Source organism: Falco punctatus (assembly GCF_963210335.1).
Source record: "Falco punctatus genome assembly, chromosome: 1".
Taxonomy (NCBI): Eukaryota; Metazoa; Chordata; class Aves; order Falconiformes; family Falconidae; genus Falco; species Falco punctatus.
Window position 1 is genome coordinate 90,394,323 of NC_137580.1, and position 24,560 is coordinate 90,418,882.

General features: G+C 56.1%; 1 protein-coding gene across 1 annotated transcript in view; it reads right to left on the reverse strand.

The window, feature by feature from the left end:
• SRRM4 (serine/arginine repetitive matrix 4) overlaps window positions 1–24,560 on the reverse strand; it is a 104,740-nt gene that overhangs the window by 44,504 nt on the left and 35,676 nt on the right. The window contains exons 14-17 of the mRNA XM_080394857.1: window positions 22,059–23,959; window positions 20,663–21,947; window positions 19,696–20,010; window positions 224–16,022 (exon numbers count right to left, since the gene is read on the reverse strand). Of these exons, the coding sequence (XP_080250983.1) occupies window positions 224–354 (131 nt within the window). The 5' untranslated portion in view covers window positions 355–16,022; window positions 19,696–20,010; window positions 20,663–21,947; window positions 22,059–23,959. The remainder of the gene's footprint in view (window positions 1–223; window positions 16,023–19,695; window positions 20,011–20,662; window positions 21,948–22,058; window positions 23,960–24,560) is intronic.

Here is a 24,560-nt window from a genome sequence, read left to right on the forward strand (position 1 = left end):
CACAGCACCTACCTGGGGAGGGGGCCCAGCCACCCCCCACCCCCCCAGTCACCCCAGGTCCCCCAGCTTCTCACTGGGGACAGGAGGAGGAGACACTGCAGACCCTCCTAACAGGGGGTACTCAGTGAGGGTGGGGAGAAGGCTCGGGGTGGTGCGACCCTCAGCCGGACGTGGGATGCGGGGGTGTCCCTGAGCCCACCGCCCGTACCCCAGCAGCCCTTACCTGGACAGCGGCTTGCGGGCCGTGATGCTGGCCACAATGATGCTCTCGGGTCGTGGGGTGGCAACGGCTTTGAAGGTGCCTCGCCAGAACTTCTCGAAGAGCTGCTTCTCGCCCTGCTGCACGCTGGCCATGGCCCTCGCCCGCCCGGCCCCGGGCCCCGCCGCTCTCCGCGGTGCTGAGCGCTACATCCCCGCCCGCCCCGCTCGCTGCCGGCAGCCCGGCCCGCCGCTGCCCCGGCTGGCGGGGAGCTGTGCGGCCCGGCCGCCCCCGCCTCCCGTTTTGTGCCGGCGAGGCGGGGAGAGGGGCCGGGCCCCGCCGCCGACCCCTCCCTGGTACCGCCTCCCGCGGCGGCGGCGCCCGGGGCCGCGGCGAGCCCGGCCGGCGGCAGCAGCGCAGCTCCGCGGGGGTCCTGGCCGCCCTCCTCGGGCTGGATTCACTCTTCCCCCCGTGGGAAACACGGGCTGGTCGCCCCGCAGCAGCCGGTTCGGGGGGGCCAGGACCCTCCGGGCAGGTGTGCCGCCCGTGCTGACAGACCCCGTCCCTCCCCGGGGTCTTCACAGCCCCCAGGACCCCTCGTGCTCCATCCCCGCCATCACCTTCCCCAGCCGCGGAGCCACCTGAGCTCGCTGCGGGGCCGCGGGCACCCCCACGCCTTGCCCTTTGCGAGGCACAACCCCCCCAGGGCAGAGCACCAGCCTGGGCCCCCACAAGCCCTCCGACCCCCAACACAGGCTGCTGGGGGCTTCTGTGTTTGCCCCGTCCCGGCTGCTGGCCCAGGGCAAGGCGGAGGGAGAGCCTAGAGTACCAGCTGGGATGGCCGAGGGAGAAAGCAGCAGGAGGCCATGGAGACCTCTCTGTAACTGGTCCATACTGAGATCCATATGGGGAGGAAATTTGGGAAGAAACCCCTTCTTCCCCCTCCCTTTCCATTTAACAGGCACTGCTGGAGTGGAGGGACGGGGCACGCTGTTTCTTGGCCCCAGCAGTGGGGTTGGGCAGCAGCAGGCTGGGAAACCCTGCAGTGGGGTCCCAACCAGCTCAGAAAACAGTTCCTCACCTTCCAGGGCAGGATTTGACCTGCCGGGATCAAGCACATGAGGAAGGAGAGGGAAAGGCTGGGGCAGCGCAAGTGCAGCGGTGCGATTTTCCTTAGCCTCTGCACCGAGTACAATAAAAACGTCTTTAGGAGAAAATCCTTCTACTAGAGGCTTTGAAGCGCAAGTAAAAGCTGGTGACCTTGGATGAATGAGACTCTCTCTATTGTGCCTTGGAAACCCGCATGATACATTTATGTAAGCAACGGGGGGATAATGGAGCCAGGAACAATAGGCGGTGGGAGCTGAGAAAGAATGGAAATCACGGAGAAACTTAATCGCTTTCTTGCAATAAATACAAAATTAGCGGAAGGCTCATTCTGACAGCATTGTCTGTCGAACTCCTCCTTCCCTTTTTGCTTTCTTCTCCCACTGCCAGGGTTCTGCCCCGCTGGTACCTGGGGGCAGGCAGCCCTGAGCTGCATCCCCAAGCCAGGAGCTGCAAAGCAAGAGCCTCGGTGGCACGCGCTGGCCGGCAGCGGCGGCCTTTGTGCTGCGAGGCCACGAACGGCTGGAGATGGATGCTGGGGAAGTGGCAGCAGTGGGAGCAGGCATGGAGCCAGCAGGGCTTTATAGAAATGCTGTCAGCTCTGCCAGACATTGCCTAAAAAGCCTGATAGGAAAGGACGACATTCATGCACGGCAGAGAGATGCTCGCTGGGAGGCTGCTCCCCCCGGGACACCACGCAGAGGCGACAGGCACTGTGCTCGGCTCGGGAAAGGCCAGCGGTGAGCTACAGCTCTGCTCTAGCCCAGGGCACATTGCACATGCCATGGACAGGAGATGTCGGAGTGGGGACCCTCCAGGGACTGCCACGGCTAGCAAATGGCAGGACAGAACAGAAGGAACAGGGAAAGGGGCTTGGGAGGTCTAGAGCAGCCACACTGCAGAAGCACAGCTGGGGGAGGGTGCAGACAGCACCCATAGCAGACACAGTGAGCACCCACCAGCAGGAGCCCTCACCCACCCCCCCATCGTCCTTCTCCTGCAGACGGGCAGGGACAGGCGCTCACCACCCAAGCAAATCCCAGCTTGGATTTCCTCTGGCCCTTCCAGCCTTTCCCATAACAGCCTATTCATTAGGAGCCCGATTCCCTTCTGATCGCATTAAACTCATCAAAGGGAGATCAGGTACAAGTACGCACGTGCCCTGGTCTTGCTCTGTTTTGTTGGCAAGTGACCCAAACACAGGGTCAGGGTTAGGCAGGAGCCCTGCCGGCATGGTCAGCCCAGCCCTCTGCTTGTGGCTCATTAACCAAACACCCTGCAAAGCATCAGCCCTTGCATCTCCCTGGGCTCTGCCGGATGACTTCGACCACTCTGAGCTGCAGCCGGGGTCCTCAGTGCACCCCAGGGCTTTTCACCCCCTTCCACCATCAATCGTGGAACAGCTCTGAACACCCGAACATTAACTACCAAATAAAAGGAATAATAAATGTTTGCACTATTAAATTAGCAGCACGGGTGGCGTGTGGGCAGGAGGAAGGATGTGATCATTACAACAAGAACCCTCTCTCCTGGCATACCTTGTGGAAACATCAGTGAGCCAATTAAGCAATTGGCTCAGTTAACGGAGGCTCCTAGGAATAGACTTCCCTGCTATAGAATAACTGCGCTGTAATAAATTGTCTCATAAATAAACAGCCTGAAAAAGCATTACAAGATACCCAGAAAAAGCACTATATCATAAGCAGAAGTGATACCATACATTTCTAGCGTATCTATTAGCCCGTGGCATTGCCAATGCTTGCCCAAACCTGAGCCCCTGTGAGGAGCCCTGGGGCTGGAGCCATGGGGCAGAGGGAGCCCCCCTGCCCTCCCTGCCCCGAGCCCTCGGGGTGGTCACGGCCATACTCTGGAAACAGCATCCTCAGAGCCCCAGCAGATGCTGCCCACCCTGTGGGCCTGCTGTCTGCCAGCAGCACGCAGCCGGCAGCTCCTCTCCCTGTGGGCACTGCAATAAATGCTACGCCGGGTTATTTAGAGCCCCAGCGATAACGTGGGGCTCTGCCAGGTTCCAACGCTTGCACCCGAACGGGTGCAAGGAACCGTAGCAAAGAGAGTGAGTCCTGGGATGGGAAGAGGGAAACTGGGACTTGGAGGATAGCTGCACAATCTCCTGCAAAGCAAAAAAAAAACCCAACCCAACCAAAAAAACCACAACAAAAACCCCACAAAAAAAAAAACAAACAAAAAAGCCCCTCTTTCTTAGAGAGCTTTTCTTCCATGATTTGGTGTTGGTTTTTTTCAATGACACAAAGGGCTGAGCCTGTGCTTCCCCCACCCTGCACAGAGGGGCTGCAAACAAGGCTGCCGGGCCCCCAGCACCACCAGCTTTGCCCCGTTCCACAGCCCTGTAACCGCCCGCACCACACAATTAGACACCCAGCACCCCCTCAACCCACAACCCCCCCTTCTGGGGCCCGAACCCCGCTGGGAAACCTGAGAGGGACCTACCTGGCTCAGAGGTAGGCGGGGATGCTCAGGACCCCCAGCCCTGCCTTCTCCTGCTTTATCCTCTCCCACATTTAAAGGGTCCGATGTCCCCATCTGCTCCCACCCCCCGGCTTTGATTCTGGGGGTGATGGAGAAAAGAGAGCGGTCCCTGCTCTGGGTGAACACTTGCTGTGTGTGTTCAGCCGCTGTCAAGGAGGACGAGTTTTGGGGCCAAGGGAAGAAGTGATCAGCGGGGAGAAGCTTTGTGTGCTCAATAGGTACCCGAGAGGAGGGAAAGGAGAAAACGTGTTTAACTAGGATTAAAATTTAATCTGTTCCCCCTAGTAGAGAGAAGAAAGCTGGGTTTGTCCTGGAGCTGCACAAATATTTTACTATCAATGTTGAGGCTGGTCGTTGGGGTTTTTTTTCTTATTTGGCTTGCAGCTGGCAGGAAGAGCCGGAGCCTGGTTTTGCCCAAACTGCCCCATTCCCACCTCCACGCAGAGCTGGCGTGTGCCGCTCCACCCATTCCCCAGCCAAACAGGTTTACTGCAAATGCAGAAAATCAATAATTATCTTTGGAAGTATTCATTATCACTCAAGAGTCAATAAACAAAGGCTCTGAGTGCCCTCTGTTCACGGCACTTCAGAAGCACCTACCAATTATTCCCTTGACTAAGCCAGCCCTGCCTGGCAGGAGGGGGGGTTCTCCACCACATGCTGCAAGACGGCTGCCTGCTTCGGCCAGGGAGGAGGAGGAGGAGGAGGAGGAGGAGGTGGAGGAGAAGGAAGAAGGGTTTGCTTAAAATAACTGAGATGTGAACCTGCAAGGCGATGTATGGCTCTGCTTGGGATGCTGTGGCAAATGCAGATGTGTGCTGAGAGGGTCCAGCCATGGGGCTGCGCAGGCGGAGGGGCTAGGAGGTGCTCAGCGGGGCTGGATCCAAGCTGCTTTTCCCAAGAAAGGCAGTGTGGGGCAGGGAAGCAGCAACAGCTGTGGGACAAAGTGCAGCACTTGCCGAGCTGGAGAAAGCCCTTGGAGGGTGATAGGTGGCCAAGCAGCCCCACGCTGCCGCCAGAGCATCTTTAACTCAGTAAATGCATTTTGCAGAGTCAAACCATTGCAAGAGGGCGTGAATCATCTTTCTGGTAGGAAATAACTGATCTACGGCTCTTTTTGCCGCTCCTGGCTGGCCCCGCTGCCCGCCTCCTCCCTTGGGGAGGGAGGAGGGAAACCTGTGTGCTTGGGATGTAAAAACCACCAGGATGGGAGCAGGACCAGCACAGGGTGTTAACCCCAGGATGCAGGACACCCCCATCCAGGCCCTGGCTGCCTCATAGCAGTCCCAAGATGCCTCTCCATCGTTTCCAGATGGACACCAGGGACCTGCTGAGCCCCTGCATCCCCATCCCCAGGGATACCCACAGCAGCAGGATCAAGCATCTCCCACCCTGGCTTTCTGTGCCTGCTTTGCCATCGGCGGGAGAGGGCTTTGCAGCTCGCCTGCCCGTGCACCTGCTCCAACAAAAGCACTTTTTCCTTCCTGCTCCCCTACTGAAGCCGCCCAGCCCCTGATATTTAGGCAGCGCAAGATGAAAAGGCACGGGGACAGATAAGTGCGAGCGTTCGCAGGCAAAGCCATTTGCAGCTGCTGGAAAGAGCGGAATGAAAAGGCAGGAGCAGAGGGGAAGCAGGAAAACCAGACCATGGCCTTTTCTTCTCTTTGGCTCTAAAGAAGCTCCGGAGTGGGAAGGGGGATGGAGGGATGGAAATGAAAATACCATTTTTCCCCTCTGAGCCACAGCAGCCGTGGCGGCGAGCTGGCCCCCGGGGACCATGCGGCAAAGCCACGCAGCCGCTGCTGCTCTCCAAGTGCCACTGCCGAAAGGTCAAATGCAGCTGCTGGAGGGGGACAGAGCCTGCAGCCGCACGTGTCTGGGCAGGAGAGGCAGGGCCCAGCTTGCCAGCCTGGGAGCAGATGGAGGAAAGCCCCTTGCTGGGCTGCAGTGGCCAGGGGCAGCCCCCAACTGCAGGCAGAGGGTCCCAGTGCCCCAAGGATGCAACCCAAGAGATGGGAAGAGCAAAACACAGGGCTGCCCTCCTCTTCAGTGCCTTCCTTGGCTGGCAATTAGCAGCCTCCAATCACACAAATAGCACCATTGCCTGTTGGGGTAATTACTAACTAATGAAAGGGAGGCAACTGGGCTGGCTCCTAGCCTCCAGCTCAGGGTCTGGCAGGAGGGGTAGTTCGGGATGCCCAGCACAGGTTTGGGCTGCAGAGCTGGGAGGCATCAGGTTTTTGCCTCTAGCTTGGGGAGGGTGGGATGGGTCAGACCAGGATGTACATCCTCCTCCAAGCTGGCACCTGGATGTTCCCATTTCTGGCTTGCTGCAGGCCCTGGGGCCAGCCCAGCAGAGCCAGCTCCTGCCCCCTTCATCCAGCACCTCCCTGTGCCTGGCTGCACCTCACTGCACCGAGCCCATGAGCCAAACCAGGGGCAGGAGAAGGTTTGGTTTCCCCGGGCTGCTCAGGCTTTAAGAACCCACTGGGCTCAGCCCCCCTCAGCTTTCCTCAGCCACCCCAGCTACAACAGCCCATCTCCCTGGGGGAGCTGAGGTCTGGACGAGGTGGGAGAGGGACAAGGTACAATCCCCACCCTTTCAGTTTGGGCTCAGACCTCAAAACTCATTTCACACCACGAGCCCCCCAGCCCAAGCCCACCAGGGATGGGGAAGATGCTGCCCACAAACTAGAGCTGCCCACAAACGCAAAGCTATTTAACTAAATCTAGTTAAAACGAAACTTTGGGGTACGCTGATGGGACAAGCAGTTTAACTCCATGCAATCCCCCCTCACTGGGTTTTTTTCTCTTGCTTTTTCCCCGCTGCCTTATTGTGCTGGGACAGCAGCAGCCATGAGCAGAGGAGCCCTGTTCTGCCTCCTCAGCCCTCGCCACGCAGGGCTGCCCACGCTGTAGGGGAGTGAAGCAGGAGGGAGCAAAGTGCTGTGTTCTGGCTTTTATAGACTATTACTTATAATGGAGAGGAACAAAAATACTGTAAAATAAAGCACTTGAGGGCGTCAGCCTAAGCGTTAAATAGGCTTCTGCTAAAAAGCTGCTTCGATGAAAAAGCTTCCTGACTTGGATCGGAGGCATTACCCTGCTTGTGAGAAAGCTGGAGCTTTGATAAAGCCGGGGGGACAGGCAGCACCATCCTGGGAAAAGGGCTCTCATGCTCCTCTGGGGGTGCAGGATGCTTCTCCTGGGGCACAGGATGCTCTTCCTGGGGTGCGGGATGCTCCCTGCTCCAATCCCTCCCACCAGCCACTTATAGGTGCCTCAGGAGAGCACCCAGTCCCCTAAATATTAAGCTTCCCTTCCCATCCCATCCCTGTGGAGCAGTGCTGCCCCTGCAAAACATGTGGAACATTTTGCCACGTTAATGGGCATCGCAACTGCTAATGTGTAAACTTTTACTGCTCTGGAGAACAAATGGGGAGTTTGGGGAGCAGACACTTCCCATTAAGACACACTAATGAAATGTGAAAATGTTTTACTGTGCTGTAATTTTATATATTTTCGAACACAGCCGCAGCTGCAGCACTGTTCCATTTGTGGCTAATTTAAGCACCAATTAAACCAGGCTAAATTGCAGCCAAGTACGCTGCAGGAACTGATGTGACAAGGGACGTGTCCAGGAGCCCCAAATCTCCCTGACCTTGCTGTCACAGTTGGAGCTGGTCTGCAAGCTGGATCAAGAGCCACTGGCTCCTGGCCCTCACCAAAAGGTCATGGCAGGCCCCCGAGGACAGGGAGATTTGCTGGCTGGGGCGACGTGAGGGCCCCATGCCTCCCACGGGCTCCAGAGAAGTTGGGGGCATCTGCAGGTGCCCAGCTCTCGGAGAGGTCCTCTTCCCTGCTGGCTGCAGTCAGGAGCTCAGATGAGGCCAGGGCTGTGGCAAACCCTTCCCACTCAGCCAGGGACTCCCACTCCCCCTTGCAGGAGCCACGACGTCCTTCCCGGGGCATCTCCTCAGACCCCCATGACCCAGCTAACACTGGCGCTGTCATTGCATGCTGCACCCTGCACATCACTGAAGCTCCTGCTCACCCCAGATGCCTGCTGGGGAAGCCAATTCATCTCAGAAAAAAACCCCTCATTTTTCTGAATAATGTAGGAGCTGGTGGGATTTTGTTCTTCCTCTTGGATAAAGGAAGGAATAAACTAAAGGCTGTGTCGTGCCTGCTGGCCTCACCTCCATAGCACCCTGAGTGGGGCTGGTGGCTGCGCAGGGGGGTCCCAGCTCCCTTTAGCAGGGATGGAGTCCAAAGGCAGCAAGGGTGTCCCACAGCCCCAGGCGTAGGGAGCTGCCTGCTTCCCTAAGGGCATTTTTATGGTTTTTTTGGTTGATTTGGGCAATTGCAATAGATCCCCTGCGGCCTCTGGTTTCTACCCGGGCCAGGTTAGACCCAATTTAGCTCAGGAAGAGCAGGGCTGGCATTCTCCCACAGCCTGTGCATATGATTCTGGCACCCCATCCCCACAGACCCTCCACCTGCCCCCCACCTTTCCTCCAGCCAGCAGGCTTGGCAGAGTCCCCAAAAGCTTTTTCTAATACCTACACACACACATATATATATATTTAATGGGCATTTTCCAAGGGCAGCCAGACTGATGGCACAGACCCCGGGCAGCAGCACAGGATCCAGCCCCCGAGCACAAACCCAGGTGGCGGGGGGACAGGCTCCATCAGCTCACTGGGCTCCTGTGGGGTCTGGAGAGGATGTCTGTCTGTCTGTCTGTCTGTCCGTCTGCCTGCCTGTCTGTCCAGATGAGCCACCGTGCTGGCACCTGGGTGTCAGGACTGGAGAATGGGTCTGAGCAGGAACCCTGAGCAGAATGGGAAGCAGGAACACGGGAATTTTGCCTTCCCAATGCTCAGCAGAGGCTGCAGAGGCAGCAGGGCAGCACAGGAGGGTCTGGTGTGGCCCCACTTGTCCCACTCAGGCGCTTCCACAGGGTTTCATGCCGCCCCTACCTGCCCCAGGACATGCAGCCCTCCTTGTGTGCCCCCAAAATGCAGGACAAAGGTGACCGAGGGCTGGCGGGCAGCATCTGCTGCCTGCTAAACAGCCAAGGTAATGGGGCAGGCGACCTCATCCCCCGCCTGCCAAAACACCCACCTGGCTTCTTGCCTCCAGGTTCCCCCCCAAGCTCACTGACCCCTGCAACACCCCAGCCCCCCCCAAACCCCTTGGCTGGCAGCAGAGCTCACCTGCAGCCCCCTCTGCTCCTGCTGCCTTTTAACAAGCACCCCTTAACCAGGCCATGCCTCATAAACTCCAATTAGTGGGCAGGTCATTTCCATCAACCATCAACAAGCTCCAGTGCCCATGGCTGGATCCTGGTCCAGCATCTCCTGGCGACGCTGGTCCGGTACCCGATGGGCACGGATCCCACCGCTGGAGGAGGCTGCAGCCAGGGACAGACCTCTCCAATTAATCCAATTACATTGCGTTGGTGGTGCAACTGGTGGATTAATTGCGGTTTGCTCCAGGTAAATGGCAGGTGGAAACACTCCCGTGTTCAAACAGGCTTGTTATTTGCTATTAGCTATGAAAAGCCCAGCCTCTAAGTTGGCTGGCGAGGAAGGCAGTCCTGCCACTAGCATCATCCTCGTTGGGAGAACGGAGAGCTCACTCCTCCCTGGGCACACCGAGCGCTGGCAGAGCCCTCGTGTCGCTCCCGAAAAACAAATCTTTCTCTAAGACTGAAAAAACAGAGATTAGAGAGACAACTCTGGGAGCAGGAGTGCGGAGTGGAAGGCTGCTTGCTCTCAGCTATTTTTTTTTTTTAATAGAATAAAAAGGAGATTATTGGAAACAATTAATTGTTCAGACTGCCAAGAAGATGAAAGTGTCAGGAGTAAACAGATGCTGGTCACGATTCAGCGCTCATTAAGGCAGGAGAAGGATTCATTTCATATGCATGATTAACTCCTGGCCACTGATGATTTACGCAGCAGATGATCAAAAGAGAATTAATTATTCCACAAATCGGGCTGCAGCCATCCCGGCCCCGGTCTTCACTGGTGCTGCCAATGGCACAGCCTGCGGCCCACGAAAACCGGACTGCGGGGCTTGGACCTGGCTGTGTGCTGTCTGCCCCTGCCCGGGGGTGTTTGCCCCCCCAGCCCCCCGCCCGCCAGCCCCCCCGCTGCCTGGCCTGCCTGGCACCACGACCATCTCCTCAGCTGCGGCACCTCCAGCATCACTGTGTTCAGCATCCAAAGGGGTTTGTGCTGCCCAGCCCTGCTGGAACGGCCACCGGGAGGCATCGATATCGGCTTTCTGACACCCAGCTCAATAATCTCCTCCGTCCTTAGCGGTAATTAACCCAGGGAAGGTTTCTCTCCACTTGACACCTTTTCTTTTCTTTGTGATTGATGGAGTCTCTCGCTGTTACAAATCCACACCGTAATTAAAGGAAGGAACTCCACTCCCTCTACCTGATTTATTTTTTAATACAGTCCCCTTTTGATCTCGTCTCTTTCTTAATTAAATTACGAGCCATGAATCAACACCCCTGCCACTACAAAAGCTGTTCTGCCTCACTCGCTTTCCTCCAGCCAGAGGGAAATAGTGTCTCCAAATCTTGGTGACAGGGAATCACCTGAAGTTACATGAAACACCAGCTCTGCTCTTGCCTGGATTTTATGAGGAGCACAGGAGCTCCTGCATGGATCCTGCATGCTGGTGGTCTCACGGAGAGCAAACGTGAACCCCCCAGAACGGGGCTGCAAAGCAGGGAGTGGTGCTGTGGGGTGATTTCTTTGCAGCCACCCTGTGTCCCTGGTGGGTGCTGTGGCTGCTGGGGGACACAGGACAGCTGGGGGACTGTGGCACCAGCCCAGGCATCGCTCTCCTGCCTGTGCCCTGTCCCAAGGAGGGGAAACTCCTCCCAGAAACAGCACCGGGGCTCCACTGGGCTTGTCCATCTTTGGGAACAACAAATTACAGGTCCACAAAGCCCCCATGGTGCTTCCCTGCTCGGGGGGCTCAGCCCATCCTCGACCATCCCCAGCACACATGGTGCCCGCCCCTGCCATGCCAGCAGCATCCCTCCCACACCGTGGTACCCTCGTACCCCCCAGGCCCAGTTCTCCTGCGCCTCGCCTCCCTGCTCTGAGGCCACCATCGAGGGAAAATCGGATGCCAGCCACCTCACAGGGCACAGCCCCTGGCCACACACCACCAGCCCGCCACGGGCACCTGGCACGGCCGACATGCATCGCTGTGGCTGCTGGAGGGCTGGGGAAGCCGTGTGTCACCGGGAGCATAATGGCATAATAACTCTTTCCTGTGCAGTCTGGGTGATGACAGAGCTTTTAATGAAGGATAATGGTGTTTTGCATTTAAATATACTGCACTGTTGACTCATGACTGCAGCAACCCCGGGACAGGAGGAGTAAATCAGGGAGAGCTCCCAGGAGCGTTTGGACCCTTGTCCCACTGGAGGCATCTCCTGCAGACATCCCTGGACTGAGGGGAGGCAGGTAGAGATGTCCTCTGCCTGGTCCTGCTCCCTGCCACCCCCACCCCCACCCCCCCACCAAGTGCAAATGAGCCTGATGCTAATTTAATGAACTTCTGATGATTATCGCCTTTATTTTTAAATCTGAATTCCTGCAGGAGTCACCTTCAGCAGGGAAAGGCAGCCCCTCCCGGAGGCGGCGGCGGTGGGGGGATGAATTGATTGCCTGTATCTGATTAGCAATTACACTCAGCGCACTTCAGCGGTAAATACTGTCACCCTGGGCTGGGGATGAGGTGATGGCAGATGGTGGGGGTCCCTGGGGAGAGCGCTGGGGGTGGAGGGGCCCGGGAGCCTGCAGGGATGGGAGCAGTGCCTTGGCATCGGGATGGTGCTGACACTCACTGCGGGCTCGGTTCCAGCACAGCATGGAGCAGGAGGCCACAGGCACCTCCTGGCTGGAGGGAACAGTCCCTGAAATAATTTGCTTTCCAAATATTTTCAAGGCTCCAGGTGGAAGCCACTGGGGTGAGCTCGCCACCTTTCCCTCCCCTCAGATAACTGTTTTCTGCTGCCAGAGCCACGGGGCTGGTGCTCACAGGCATTTATGAGTTGTGTCTTTAATATGGCACTGGAATATTTGCCCTATAAATTCTTAAGAACAGATTTATAGATGAGCTATTACTGGCATTACAGACCATTAATAAATCAGCTAAACCTACAGAAAAAAAATTGCATTCCCCCCCCTTCAAGTTGGCATAATAAACATATAAGAAGGGACATGAGGCAGCACTGCAGCTGGGAGCGGTGGTGCCCTGCCACCATGACATTCGGACCACGTGCTGTGTCCCCTGGGCCACCTCCCTGCCCCTGGAAGCCACCAGCCACCCTTCCCTGCAGAGATGTGGGATGCACACGGCCAAGCAAGCTTCCGGTCAGCTCCCACAGCAAAGCTGGGGCTCCCCCAACGCAGGACAGGACAGCCCAGACACAGAGGACCCCGGCACATCCCCATTTCCCAGCCGGCAGAGGCGTCCCAGCAGAAGCAGAGGGTTTCTGCATGCTGGAGTCAGCACCAAGGCAGTCGGGAGCATGGAAGGGACATAGGGGACGATGCTCCGACCGCACTGCCTCCTTGTTTCGGGAGGTGAGCTATTTGCAGAGCCGGCTGCTCGGTGTATGCAAGCTATTTCTGGAAAAGCCTTGATTGAGAAAAGCCATCTGGAAAAAGGAGGCAGAGGAGCCGCGTCTCCAGGATCAGCTGGCCTCGCGCCGGGAGCCAGTGGGTTTTGAGGGCTCTGATGTATAAGGGAACGCAGAGTCTCCCCTCGTTCCCAGAAGCATTGACCAGCTGGACGTTTGGGGGTGCTTTGCTTCCTATTTTAAAGCCAGCGAAGCCCGCTGGCTCTATCCCTACTCACACCCTTGCCAAGGCTGTCTCCGGCCTGGGAAGATGCTCATCTTTTCCCCCACCAAGGGCCACAACATGTCTAAGATTTGGGCAGAGAAGTTCAGACATGGAGATGCTCTAAGAGCAGATCCTGGCGCTGTCACGCATGATAGGAAACCTGGGGTGGAGGGCTTGAACCCAACACCAACTCCTGGGATGGGGGTACCAGGCGAGACCCTCTTCCTGGAAAGAAAGCGGTTGAGGAGAGGTGTAGCAGAACAGTCCCACCATTGCCACCGCGAAGCCTGGCCAAGGAGAGGGGGTGGGAGCAGGTGGGCTAGCAGTGGTCCCGCTGTGATGGCCCCACATAGGGCACAGTACTTGGATTAACAGCTGGGCAAAGCCCGTGCCCTCTGGTGCCGTCGAGTGAGGAGCTGCTGCAAGAGCCAGGATGTCTCCAAGGGAGCACGGTGGGACACAAACAGAAATGCAGTGTTTTCCTCTACTGCCAAGATTCCATCAGTGCTGGCTGGCTGGGTTTGATTAAACCTCTCATTTACTACATTTGGGAAGAAAACAATTTAACTATCAGATTAAAAGCAAATAAGACCCATACGAAGGGTCCCAGCATCTCCATTTCCCTAGCGCCACCACGTACCATGACAGGATGGGCTGCAGGGGGGTGGTGGCACCTCAGGATACCCTCAGCATCCCCAGCCAGGGTCTCCCCAGGCTGACAGCCCCTCTGCCAGCTTTCTCCAGCTCAGGACACAGCCCTGTGGCTCCAGCACCACGGGGGGGGCTCCCCTGGGGACTGCAGGCATGGGACCCACGTGGCCAGGGAAGGGCCACCGCAGCATTACAGACTGCTCCTCCACTGGGAAGGAACATCGAGGCACCTGGGCTCATCAAGACACATCACCCAGTTGAGAAGACCCCCGTGGGCCACAGCCACCCAACCCCGAACTGCCCCCATCAGCCAGCTGGATCATCCGTGGGGTGCACAGAGTCCCTGGGGCAGCAGAGCTCCACGGGGGTGCAAGGAAAATGCCATCCCATCCCTGATGTGACCCAGGCAGCTGATGGGGAAGAAACCCAGGTCTCCTAAATCATCTCTGTAGGACCTGTTCAAATAGGCAGGTAGAAGGCTGTGGCTCCGGCAAGCTTTCAGCTCTTTGCCTGTTACTTCTAGATGAGGTGGCTATTTAACCAGCACTTAAATATTACAGTTGCTGGACTGAAAAGCATCTCCCTGACACAAGCCGCTGTTCCCAGGCACTTTTAAAAGCCTCTGTGTAAAAGAAATGACTAACAAAGTGAGCTGTACTCAAATGCAGCTTCTGGAGAGATAAAGTGGTGGCGGGGAGCGGCAGAGGGTAAGGGAGAGGAGTTTAACCTGCCCTCCCCTTCCTGCACCCCCACAGGCTGTGATGGATGATGCCGTTTTCAGGGCATCACAAAAACAGGTCAGATTGAGACCCGAAACAGGCTGAGGTCCACCAGGATTTCTGCTCGGGGTCATTAGCCGCAGTGATGGCCATTTGAAGTCTGACAGCACAACGTCAAATGACTGCTTTCTAAGTAGGCTGGTTTTTCTGCCCGGCCCAACATTTGGAAGCTGGGAGGGTTGGAGTTGTCTCCTGACACCGGTGGGGTTTTGGTCAGGTCTTGGCTAGCAGCCCGTGATCGATGCTCAGCCCCTGTGCCAACCCTCTCCAGCTCCAAGCTGCCCCTGGCCAGTGGTGTTTGTTTACTTTTGTGATGGGCAGAATTCAGGAAAACTCAAGCCTAAAACCCTCCACAGCCTCAGCTGGAGGCCGCGGTGCTTTCATCCCCAGCCTTTGCCAAATCAATGCAGCGGCAGACAAACCCACCAGCCCCCCACAGAGCTGCCCTTGATCCCAGCGAGCAGGGAGAAGGAAAAGATGCAGGTTCACAAGGGCTAACCGTAACTCACTGCCTGCCTGCAGGCAGGAACAAGAGGCTGGCATGGAGAAAGAGCATCTTCCATGAGCTTCAACCCCATGGGGGACACGGCCTTTTCCCCGATTTCGGCTGGAGTTTTCAGGGAGCAATACGGCTCATCCCAACACCTTCCTGGCTGGGGAACGAGGTCCTGGCTTCACCAGACGCTGTGTGGCCATTGTCAGTGGTGATTAATGAGACATCCGAGCTGCTGGCTGCTGCAAGGAGTCTGCAAGCAAACAAGATACATGAGGGGAAATCGCTTGTGGGAGAAGAAAAGGGCTGGGCTGTTAACCCCAAACCTCACAGATCCTGTGGGGGGATACCCGCTGGCATCTGACTGTTTGTACAGGGCGTATCCAGTCCCCAGCCAGACATCATCCTGGCTCGCATCCCTCCCGAGCACCGTTTTGCATCCCATTTCTGAGGGGATTTGCCTTGCAGGGACCCTGCAGGCGCTGGCAGGGAGGGAGTCAGGAGCCAGTCCCACCTGCCCGGCGAGAGCAAGCTAACATCATTCAGAGCTAGGCTCTTGCCTCCAAATCCCTTTTTCTTTGACAAGAGCAGAAATCATCCACTCAATCTTCAAACAACCAGTTCAAAGCCTTTACATCACTCTCAAGATTAATTAGGGGCTAAACAATAATCCAGGGTAAGTCTTATCAAGGCATAAGAACCGTGACATGGTCAGTCAGTGACGTGGGGTATCCAAGGCAGGAGAAAGCTTCACATTGCTGGTTAAATCCAACATCTCCTGGGAAAACATAACCTCTTCCCATAACAAATAGCAGTGTCAGGAGTTAATCCTCACCAGAAGAGCATTGCAAAGAACCCCCACCTCGGGCAGAGGGTCCATTTGCTTTGTGTGCACTAACAGGCGCGTGCCCAGGCAGGGAGCAGCAGAGCTCTGGTCGCCGTTGCCCAAGCCAAGTGCCCACCAAGGCAATGCATGGCTGACCCTGCAGAAGACACGTTATGGGTGGTGCAGAGCTGACGGTCAGGCAGTTCCTGGGGTAGGAGGCTCAGGAGGCAGGCAGGTGTGTGGAGCCATTAGCTATAGGGACATCATGTCAGACCTGGGACATCCTGAGATGTGAAGAGTGGCAAGCAGAGAAGCACCTCTGGAGGCTCCCTACGACTTCCCTGTCCCATCCTTACATGTCACAGCTGGGCACTGAGCCCACGGAGCTCCAGCACAGCCCAAAGGAGCGGCCTCTCTCGCACTGGACTCCCATCTGGCACTGATGTCCTGCTCCACCGGCCATCGCTGCAGGACGCGGGGTGCTCCCCAAGCCATGGGTGAAAGAACAGCCCCACCAGTCTGGCGGTGCCATTCCTTCACTTCCAATCCCCCTTTTATCAGGCATCTCCAAACGCTAGGAAGAAAAAAAATATAAATAATCAGCTGCAGCAAGCTGGCTGCACCAGAACATTTATTTCATATAATGCATCATTTATTTTCAATTATTGTGGTACTTTCCCCACCTCCTTCCTCCCTCCCTCCCTGTGCACTTGGCAGATTGCTGGTGGAAAGTTTGCAGAGTTGCAAAAGAGCCATGGCAGGAGCAGCGGCTCCGGGGCAAGGTGAAGGGACAGACGTGATGGGGACAGCGCTGGCACCTCTTGCAGTAGCACAGGGCTGGGAGGAGGATAGCAACTCTGTGAGAGAGGGGTAAGGATGGACACCCCAAGCCACGGGTCAGACAATGATCCTGGCTGTCAGCTCGCCTCCAGGTTCATGAACTGAAGGAGGCTACAGCAGCAAAGCAGAGGGGGTGACAGGGGTGACAGGGGCACTGCAGGGGAGGGCAGAGAGGGATCAGAGCAGCACTATGGGCATCTTCTCCCTCTAGACAGTTTCACCCTCCCAGCCCTAGCCAAGCACCAGTCTTCTCCCCCTTTCCCTCTCCTCCAGGGACCTTCTCTCAATGCCTTGGTGAGCCCGAGCTTGGGGATAGAGCCAAGTCAACTTCTGGCTCATGGGAGATGCCCAGACAGGACCTCTGGGATGCAGCTTAAGATGTGGTTTCCATAGCCGCTGGCTGAAAAACTCAAGCTTACCCCAAGTCCCTGCATGGCCAGGAGACCTCCAAGGGCCAGGGTGGCTCTAAGCAGGACCAGAGCTGCTGTGGCCAGGGTGCTCATGCAACACCCACCTAGTCCCGCAGCATCTCCATCCCACAGGAGGATGCTGCAGCTGCAGCCTGGGCATGGAGGGGTGGCACCTGCCGTCTTTGCTCCATACTTACACGCCAAACAGCTTTTTTTATTCCCAGGTCTCTCTCAGTCAAAGCCATTTGAAGATCTCTGACATATCATGAAGAATTTTCTAATGGGGTTCAGCAGACTTTAAGATTTATATCAAAAGGCCCCAATTTATTGAATTAATGCTGCAGAGCAAAACCATGGCTGCTTAACAACTGGAGTATCAATATTTTACAGCAACATAACTAATAAGGCCATTAATACAAACTGGGCTCACTCCTGACATTTATATCACTGTAAATCTCTCTCTCAGCACTGGAATTATTTATGCTATCCCAGGCACTCGAGAAGCACTGTCATCCTTTATCAGGCTGAAAGATTTAAGCCAAGAAACAACGAATATAAATGTAATTGTAAAAAAAGGAGCTCGAGAAGAGCTGGGACAGCCCCCCGATGCCAACGTAGGGCTGCCCCTGGCTTTCCAGCAGGGATGGGACCAGGGATGACCTGCACCCCAGCCAGGACCCTGGAGACCAAACCCACCCAACACACCTGGCTGCAGGTCCCCGTGTGCACCAGGTTTGCCCTGAGCAAGGAAAACTTGGATGATTTTAAGCAGAGGTCGCAGATGCAGCTGTCCCCCTTCTCCCCAGCATCCCCTCCAGAGGAGACTTCCCAGCACAGCCCTGAGCCTGGAGCAGCCAGGAAGGCTGCACAGGGTGAGAAAGCCCTAATACCCCCCAAAAAACCATCCCCAGCGCTAACCAAGCACCTGGGAAACTGCAAATAGGAAGGACATCAGGGCAGGGGTGTGGGAGAGGAGAGGAGCCTGACAGACCTCACTGAGTACTAATTATTTCTGGCATTATCTGCACAGAAAGATAAGGTTTTCATTAATAAACTTGAAAAAGGTGGGGGGGGGAGGGGATAGAGAGAAGCAGCAACAGCCGAGTGCCAGGCGAGAGCTGTGAATGAACCACAACCAGCAGCAAAATGCAATCCAGCACAGGGAGCAATTAGGGGCCCAGCTAACAACGGTGGCAGTGGGGGGGACATGGGGGACAGTAATTAGCTGCCAAGCCTGTCCCCGCTTGGCTTTGTTTTGCAGGCTGCCTCATAATTCACAACGTGCTGGAAATGAGATCGTTAGTAATCTTTCATAGGCAGGGCCTTATTAAGCCCACTGTCTGCACTTATTTAATTGGAAGGAGATAAAGCCAGGCCAGCGCGGGAAGCAGGGCGAGGGAGATGCATCGCCTCGTCGCAGCCCCTGCTGCAAACAAATGCAGGGGCACACACGTGCATGGGGGGCAGGTGGCTGCAGGGGCTCTGAAACCACCAATTTTCATCTTTATCTACGTGAAGGAAGCCCGAGGGGCAGGAGGATGGGAAACCCCTCAGTTTGCAGGTGGTGTCACCCAGGCCACGGGCTCTGGAGCAGGATTATGCAGGAGCACAGTCCTGCCAGCTTTGTGCTGGCTGGGCAGATGGAAGATGTGAGGGGAGATGTCGAATGGCTGCTAGAGGGGACACAAGAGCTGCAGCAATCAGCAGATGCAGGCAGGTCCCCATGGTGATGGGGTGGTCCAGACGCTCCACCCCAAGGGGCAGCCGCAGCACAGGGGTGGTGGGCAACCCAGGGGCCATCCCCCCGGCAGCCCTCCGGCCATGCTGCACCAGGCAAGGGCTCCAGCTCACACGGGGGCCCTCGCAGCAGCTTCATAGTTGTTCTGCTTCAATTCAGACTGGTTCGAACCAGAGACCATCCTTCCTCCGCCCCAAGGGAGGGGAAGATGCTTGGTCCACCCAAAAGAATATAGTGTAGCAAACAGTTAAAATCGGGGTAAACCAAACCCCTTTCCCCAAAAGCTCAGCCTCTCCAAATGATGCACCCATCCCAAACAGCCAGCCCTGGGTGACCGGTGTCCCCACACAGCAGCCCCCAGCCCCTGCAGATGCATGGGGTGACATCTCCATCAGCCGCGCTGCTCTCGCTCCCTCCCCAGGTAGCTGTTCTCTTTGCTGGTGAGAGGAGGTAGCATCCTACCTGATGGAGAGATTGCCAGCCCTCCTGCAAAAGCCCTTTGCTTTCCAAGAAGCTGGAGCTCCAGAGCCTCCAGCAAACTTCATTCACAGAGGGGGGAAAAATGGAGAGCGATTGGAAAGGTGGAGAGAAAATTGCTTTTCTCCATTTTATTGGAGCCAAGTCTTAAATGGCTCTCCTTAAACTGCACACTGCTAAAGAGGCGAAAGCCATGAGGAGGTGAAAGGACGATATTTCTTGAGGCAGGGCGAGGTGCTGTCTTGGTAAATATTTAATTAGGAGTCAAACTGCTAGACCAAGGAGTTTTGCCGGCAGAGATTTATCAGACACAAACATCATCTGTTTGAAAAAGTAAGCAGCTCATCAGGAATTATTTCTTTCTGCTTGAGCCTGAATCCAAGCCTAACTATTTAAAGCCAGAGTAACCTGACAAACCTCTTTACACCATTCCAGTCCAGAGATGAGAGGGGCTCAAGGGGCTTGGGGAGGGTTTTGGCCCTTTGCTGTCCCAGCCAGGGAAGGTGCTCTTACGCCCTTGTCCTCATAACCAGAAGCATCTCCTCTCTTCCTCCCCTCCAGCATTGAGGGAATATTGATACAACCTACAGCAGCCCCGAGGACCACCTCCTGGGCATGGAGAGGGTGTCTGGGGCTTTGCTCTGGGTGGGGATCTCCTGCCTCCCCCTGCACTGCAACCGGCTGGATGCACAGGGCTGAGGGGCACAGGGCCGGGCAAACCCTGCCAGGCTGCACAGCAAAGCACGAGGCGTACAAACCCCGCTTCAGAAGGCAAAACTTACACTCACGCCTGTCCGAGCCAGGGTTTGGTCACAGCAATGGTGCTAATGATGCGCGAACTCTTCTGCCTAGCAGGACTTAGAGAACTCTCCCAGACATCCATCAGCTCCGGAGATCCCGAATCACATCGAGCCCGTAGGCACCACAGGATGGGAGGACCTAAAATCCTCTTGGCTTCCTTCACTGAACTGACCCCAAGAAGAGGAGGTTTGGTTGGAAATCTCCCAGTGCCGGCGTGGGGACAGCGTCAGGTTTCACAGGGGCACCAGGGATGATCCATCAGTTGCTCACGATCCCAGGAAACACAGCTCAAAGTCCTGTTAGGAGAGAGAAATGGTGGCTCTTTAAATACCCACGAACATTAAGCTTGCAAGTCAAGCCTATATTTAAGAAATCACCAACGCTTACGGAGCTGAAACCCCAGTGTAGGATTGATGGAAAACTGAGAGCTGCTCTCCATCAAGCTGAGTTTGAGCATGTCCTCCGGTGCTCCCAGCACGTTTGCAGCGCAGCTCAGCTCGTGCCCCAGATGGGAAGGGCTGCAGGGGCTTATCCCAACGTCCATCCCCCCCTCGCACTGCCCTCACCGGCACCTGTTGGAGCCACCTCTCAGATTCCCATTTAACATCGCAGGGAACTGCCAGCATCACCTCTCTGTGCATCTTTTTCCCCCCTGGGTCACTCAAGCAGAGAGAAAACTTCATCGTTTCCTCCAAAGCGATCAAGTGCTGCTTCTGCAGCGCCTCTTGTCCGGAGCAATTCCTGTGCTGCAGACTCAGCCAGATCTAATGAGAATGGCAGCAGCCAGAGCAGCTTTGCTCCCGGCCTTCCCCCCAACGCCGTGCCCCAAGGTCTCCAGTGTCCCTACAAGCCACGCGACGTCCCCAGTACTCTCCTAGCCCTCAGCCAGGTAAAGCTGCCTTGAACCAAACACAGTTTGGCCCCAAGTTAAGATTAAAAAAAGAAAACCTCAGAATCATCTCTTTGAGACAAAGGGTTGAAAGGCCAAGCTCCGCACCGCTCCGGCTCCTTCGCCCTCAGCAGAAGAGCAAACAAACTCCGGGCTGCTTAATGAACGGCAGCGCTCGGGCACAGCGCCGTCTCCAGCACAGCGTGGCTCCGCCGGCACTGCCAGCCTGCATTTGCTTCTCAGTGGCCAGGGAGTATGCAGGGTACGGACAGGCACTGCTCGGGGTCTGCACGGGATGCAGACCTGCCCCACTGCTGCCCCTGGGTTGATACTACCCCATCGCCTTTGCTTCACTGTGCAGAGCTCTCCCACAGCCCCCACAGCTCGGAGATGCCTCACCATCCAGCGCAGCAAGAGTATCAAAGCTGCAGTGGCGAGCGAGAGGCCAGCGGAGTCCCAAGGGAAGGAGGTCAGCCCAGCCCCAGCATGGCAATACACGGGGCAAGTTCACATTGCATCGTGCAAAACTGGAGAGAGGGAAGAAAAAAAAAAAATAATCCCATCCCCTGTCCTTCCAGGATCTCCTTTCTCACACCTCATTGCTCAGCTTCTCTGTCAGCCATACACAACCTCTCCCTCCAGATCCTCTTGGTAACAGCAGTTACCCTTGCCCTGCTTGGGTGTAATTAGCTGCAAAACCACCACAAAAATTGCTTGGCTGAATAACATTTAAGGACCAAAAAAACCAGAGCTGAGCTGCAGGAAAGCAAGCAAAATCCATCACGGCTAATTATTTGCTCTTAATTGTCAAAAAAAGAAGGATTGATGAAAGGAGTTGGTAAGCAGGACGATAGGAGGAGTGTTCTTGAAGGCAAGCACTGTAGTAGGACCTAAAAGCAAGACTTTTCATAATCCATGGGCTGTTAATTATCTAAACACAGGTCTCTCAGAACTGCCTGAGTGAAGATTAATTAGTTTTTGAAATAATAGCTAAATTGATACTGGGAAGGAGTTTGGGTTTCAAAATAATGGCTGAAAATTAGCCAGCCTGTTTCTCCATTTCTCTTTGCCACATTCAGGAGGACGTTTGTCTCTGTTGCTTTTTCAGAAAAGGGCCATTAATCAAATCAGCAGATGGTCCTTCCCAACCCCATGATGTTGCAAAAAGACAAAAGGGAGGAGGAGGAGGAGGAGGAAGCAATCACCCACAAGTGTTAGGAAAAAAACAAAATCCCCAAACCCAATGATTAGCAACTCCAGAGCATCTCTCCAGAGAGGGCTGGATCTGTTCAACTGGAGCAGCTCTCCTGGAGATGAGGAATGTCTCCCGTGACAAGCAGGTACCTACAAGGAAAGGGATTTGTCCGTCTTTAAAACGAATTGCCCACACTAATCCCAAATACCAGGATTTATGTCTCCCGGTTCACCCAAGTTTGATGTCTAAGTTGTCACCACCTGCCAAAGCTTCCACCCATGAGCGGGCCACAGGCATGCAGGACTCATTCCTTGTGTCTCGGGGGTGTGTGCACACTGGCTCGTCCCTCTGTGGTGATGTTCACCGTCACCCTCTCCCACCTGGTTGCACGTTTCACAGGACGCGCAGGAACACCTCGGTGTGGGGACATCTCCATGTAGGAACATCTTCTGTCAGCACTGGTGACAGTTCTGCTGTCACACATGGCTGAGACCATCTGAAGAGCTCGGGAGCTGTCAGAGGTACAGGTACACAGAAAGCACGACGGCACGCGTCCTGTTCCCTGGGAAAATCGGCCAGCGGGAGCCTCAGCTCCTCCGAGCAGCCTCCCCATGCTCCCCGCCCCCCCAGCAGCCGACCCTCGCAGCAGGTACCCAGCCAGAGGGGACCCCACTGCCGAGAGGGACCCTGCCCTCCCAGCCCGCGGTGACGGGGCGTTCTGGGGGAGCAGTTCTGTGTTACAGCCAAGCGAAGGCGCAGACAGCTGAAAGCTGCCCCATCAATCACAGCAGCCTCCGCTCAGAGCCCCTTGTCTTGAAAGAGCATCTGCTCCATCACATACGCACGGCTGACGCGCATGAAACCCTTCGCAGCATTTACTGATGTATGTTACCTTGGATTTTATGGCATAATAAATAACGGGGGAGAGGGAGACGCCCATCCCCTCAATGCCGTCTGCACTGCATCGCCCACCCTTTGTGGCTTCTCAAGCCCAGGGCTGCAGACAGCATCTTCCCCGGGATGTCACTGCTCAGACACCCGCCAGCAACACGTGTCCGGAGGACAAGACCACGCTCCCAGGTGGGGATGCCAAGACCCCGCTCCCTTCCCCATCCAGCAGCCTTTAGTAAAGGGGCATCACCAGCCACCAGCAAAAAATGTCCTTCCAAGGTGCTCGTTACCTTTGCCATCAACCAGCAGAGCCCAACGAGGGGCACGCTGGCACGGTGCAGGGTGGCTCTCTGACCTGCCAGCCACGGCACAGGGCTCCGAGCCTCTCCACGCAGCTGACAGCCATGCCCTTGGTGACACGCATGTCCCGCAGGCCCCTGAGGACCACCACCCTGCTCCGACCTCCCAGAGAGCTCCGACAGCCCGCTCTGCTCTCCCTTTACACCTTTACATTGGCAGGATCAGACTCAGGGGCTTGTTACACCACAGAGGAGGCTTAAGCAGTACTCAGAGGAGGGAAGCTATTAGTAAGAGGGAGCAGATGACAGGCCCGCAGCGGAGGGAAGCCGCTCCATCTCCGGGAGGCTCTGCTCATCCGTGCAGGTCCCAGGCAGCACCGAGCACCCACCGCCGTGTCAGCCAGCCAGCCGCAAGCGCCTCATTAGTAATGTTGGGGCTCCTGCTGGGGTTCAACCAGCTCCCAGTGGGGAACAATATTCGTGCTCCCCCCGGCAGCAGACCAAAGGCAAGGCAGGGAGAGGGAAGGGGAGCACACCTTGTGGCTGCTGGTCCAGCACCATCCGCAGCTCCCGGAGCGCACAGGCTTCGGGCTGTGTAACCTTGTGGTCTCGCCCCGCTGCAATGCCTTAACTAGATTAATTGCTCCTGCCGTGGGCAAGAGAAGTCAAGTGGATGCTGTCTCCTTGGCCATTACTCTGATTTTTTTCATCTTTTGCCTACTGTGAATAAAAAAAAATGACAGCGAGAGTGGCAGCTCCCCAGCCCGGCATCCACCCTCACTGTGCAAACACCCAGAACAGGGTGAGGAGCACCCATCGCCCTCCGTGCCCTTCACTGTCCAACAAGCCACTGATTGATCTCCAGGTGCCGGGAAGAAGCGTGCCTCACCAGAAGTCCTTAAGAACAACAGAGGTACCTCTGCCTCCAGAAGAGCCAGGTCCCATGCAGAGCCTGGCAGCGCTCCCTTCTCCTGCGGAGAGGCCAGGAGCAGCTCTCAGCTCGCGTGCCATCAGCACTGCTTCTGACACGAGTTTGCTTGGATTCAGCTCATTGCCAGAAACACCCACACCCCCCTCAGCTGGGAAGATACTTCCATTGCCAGGTTTTGGGGTGTCTCCACTAAAAACAGAAGTAAGGGGAGCACCAGGGCCCAAGGGAAGAGCTGTGTTTCAGGAGCCCTTGCAGAGGTGGCCGGCAGAGGCTCTGGATGTGCAGCATCCGCAGCACCTGCTCCCCGGGAGGGCAAGCACAGCGAGCTGGGGCTCCGCTCTAACGCCTGGGCAGGCACTGGGGCTCTGCTCCACTTGGACACCTCCACGCCTGGTGTGTGTTTTGACCTTTTGAGTTCTCCTGTCCAACCCCTGGCTGTCTGCAAGCACAAACCCCAGCTCTTCTGGGCTTTCCAGCCCAGCTAATGTGACAGGGTGAGGATGTGGTCTCTTCTCTAGATCCCTTTTAGCTATTTCCCAGCCCCACAGACAGCGATAGTTTTTCATCGCCTTCTGCAAGGTGATTAAACACTTGTAAAACACTTCTTTCTGAGGAACAAATCATGTAAGACACAATTGGTG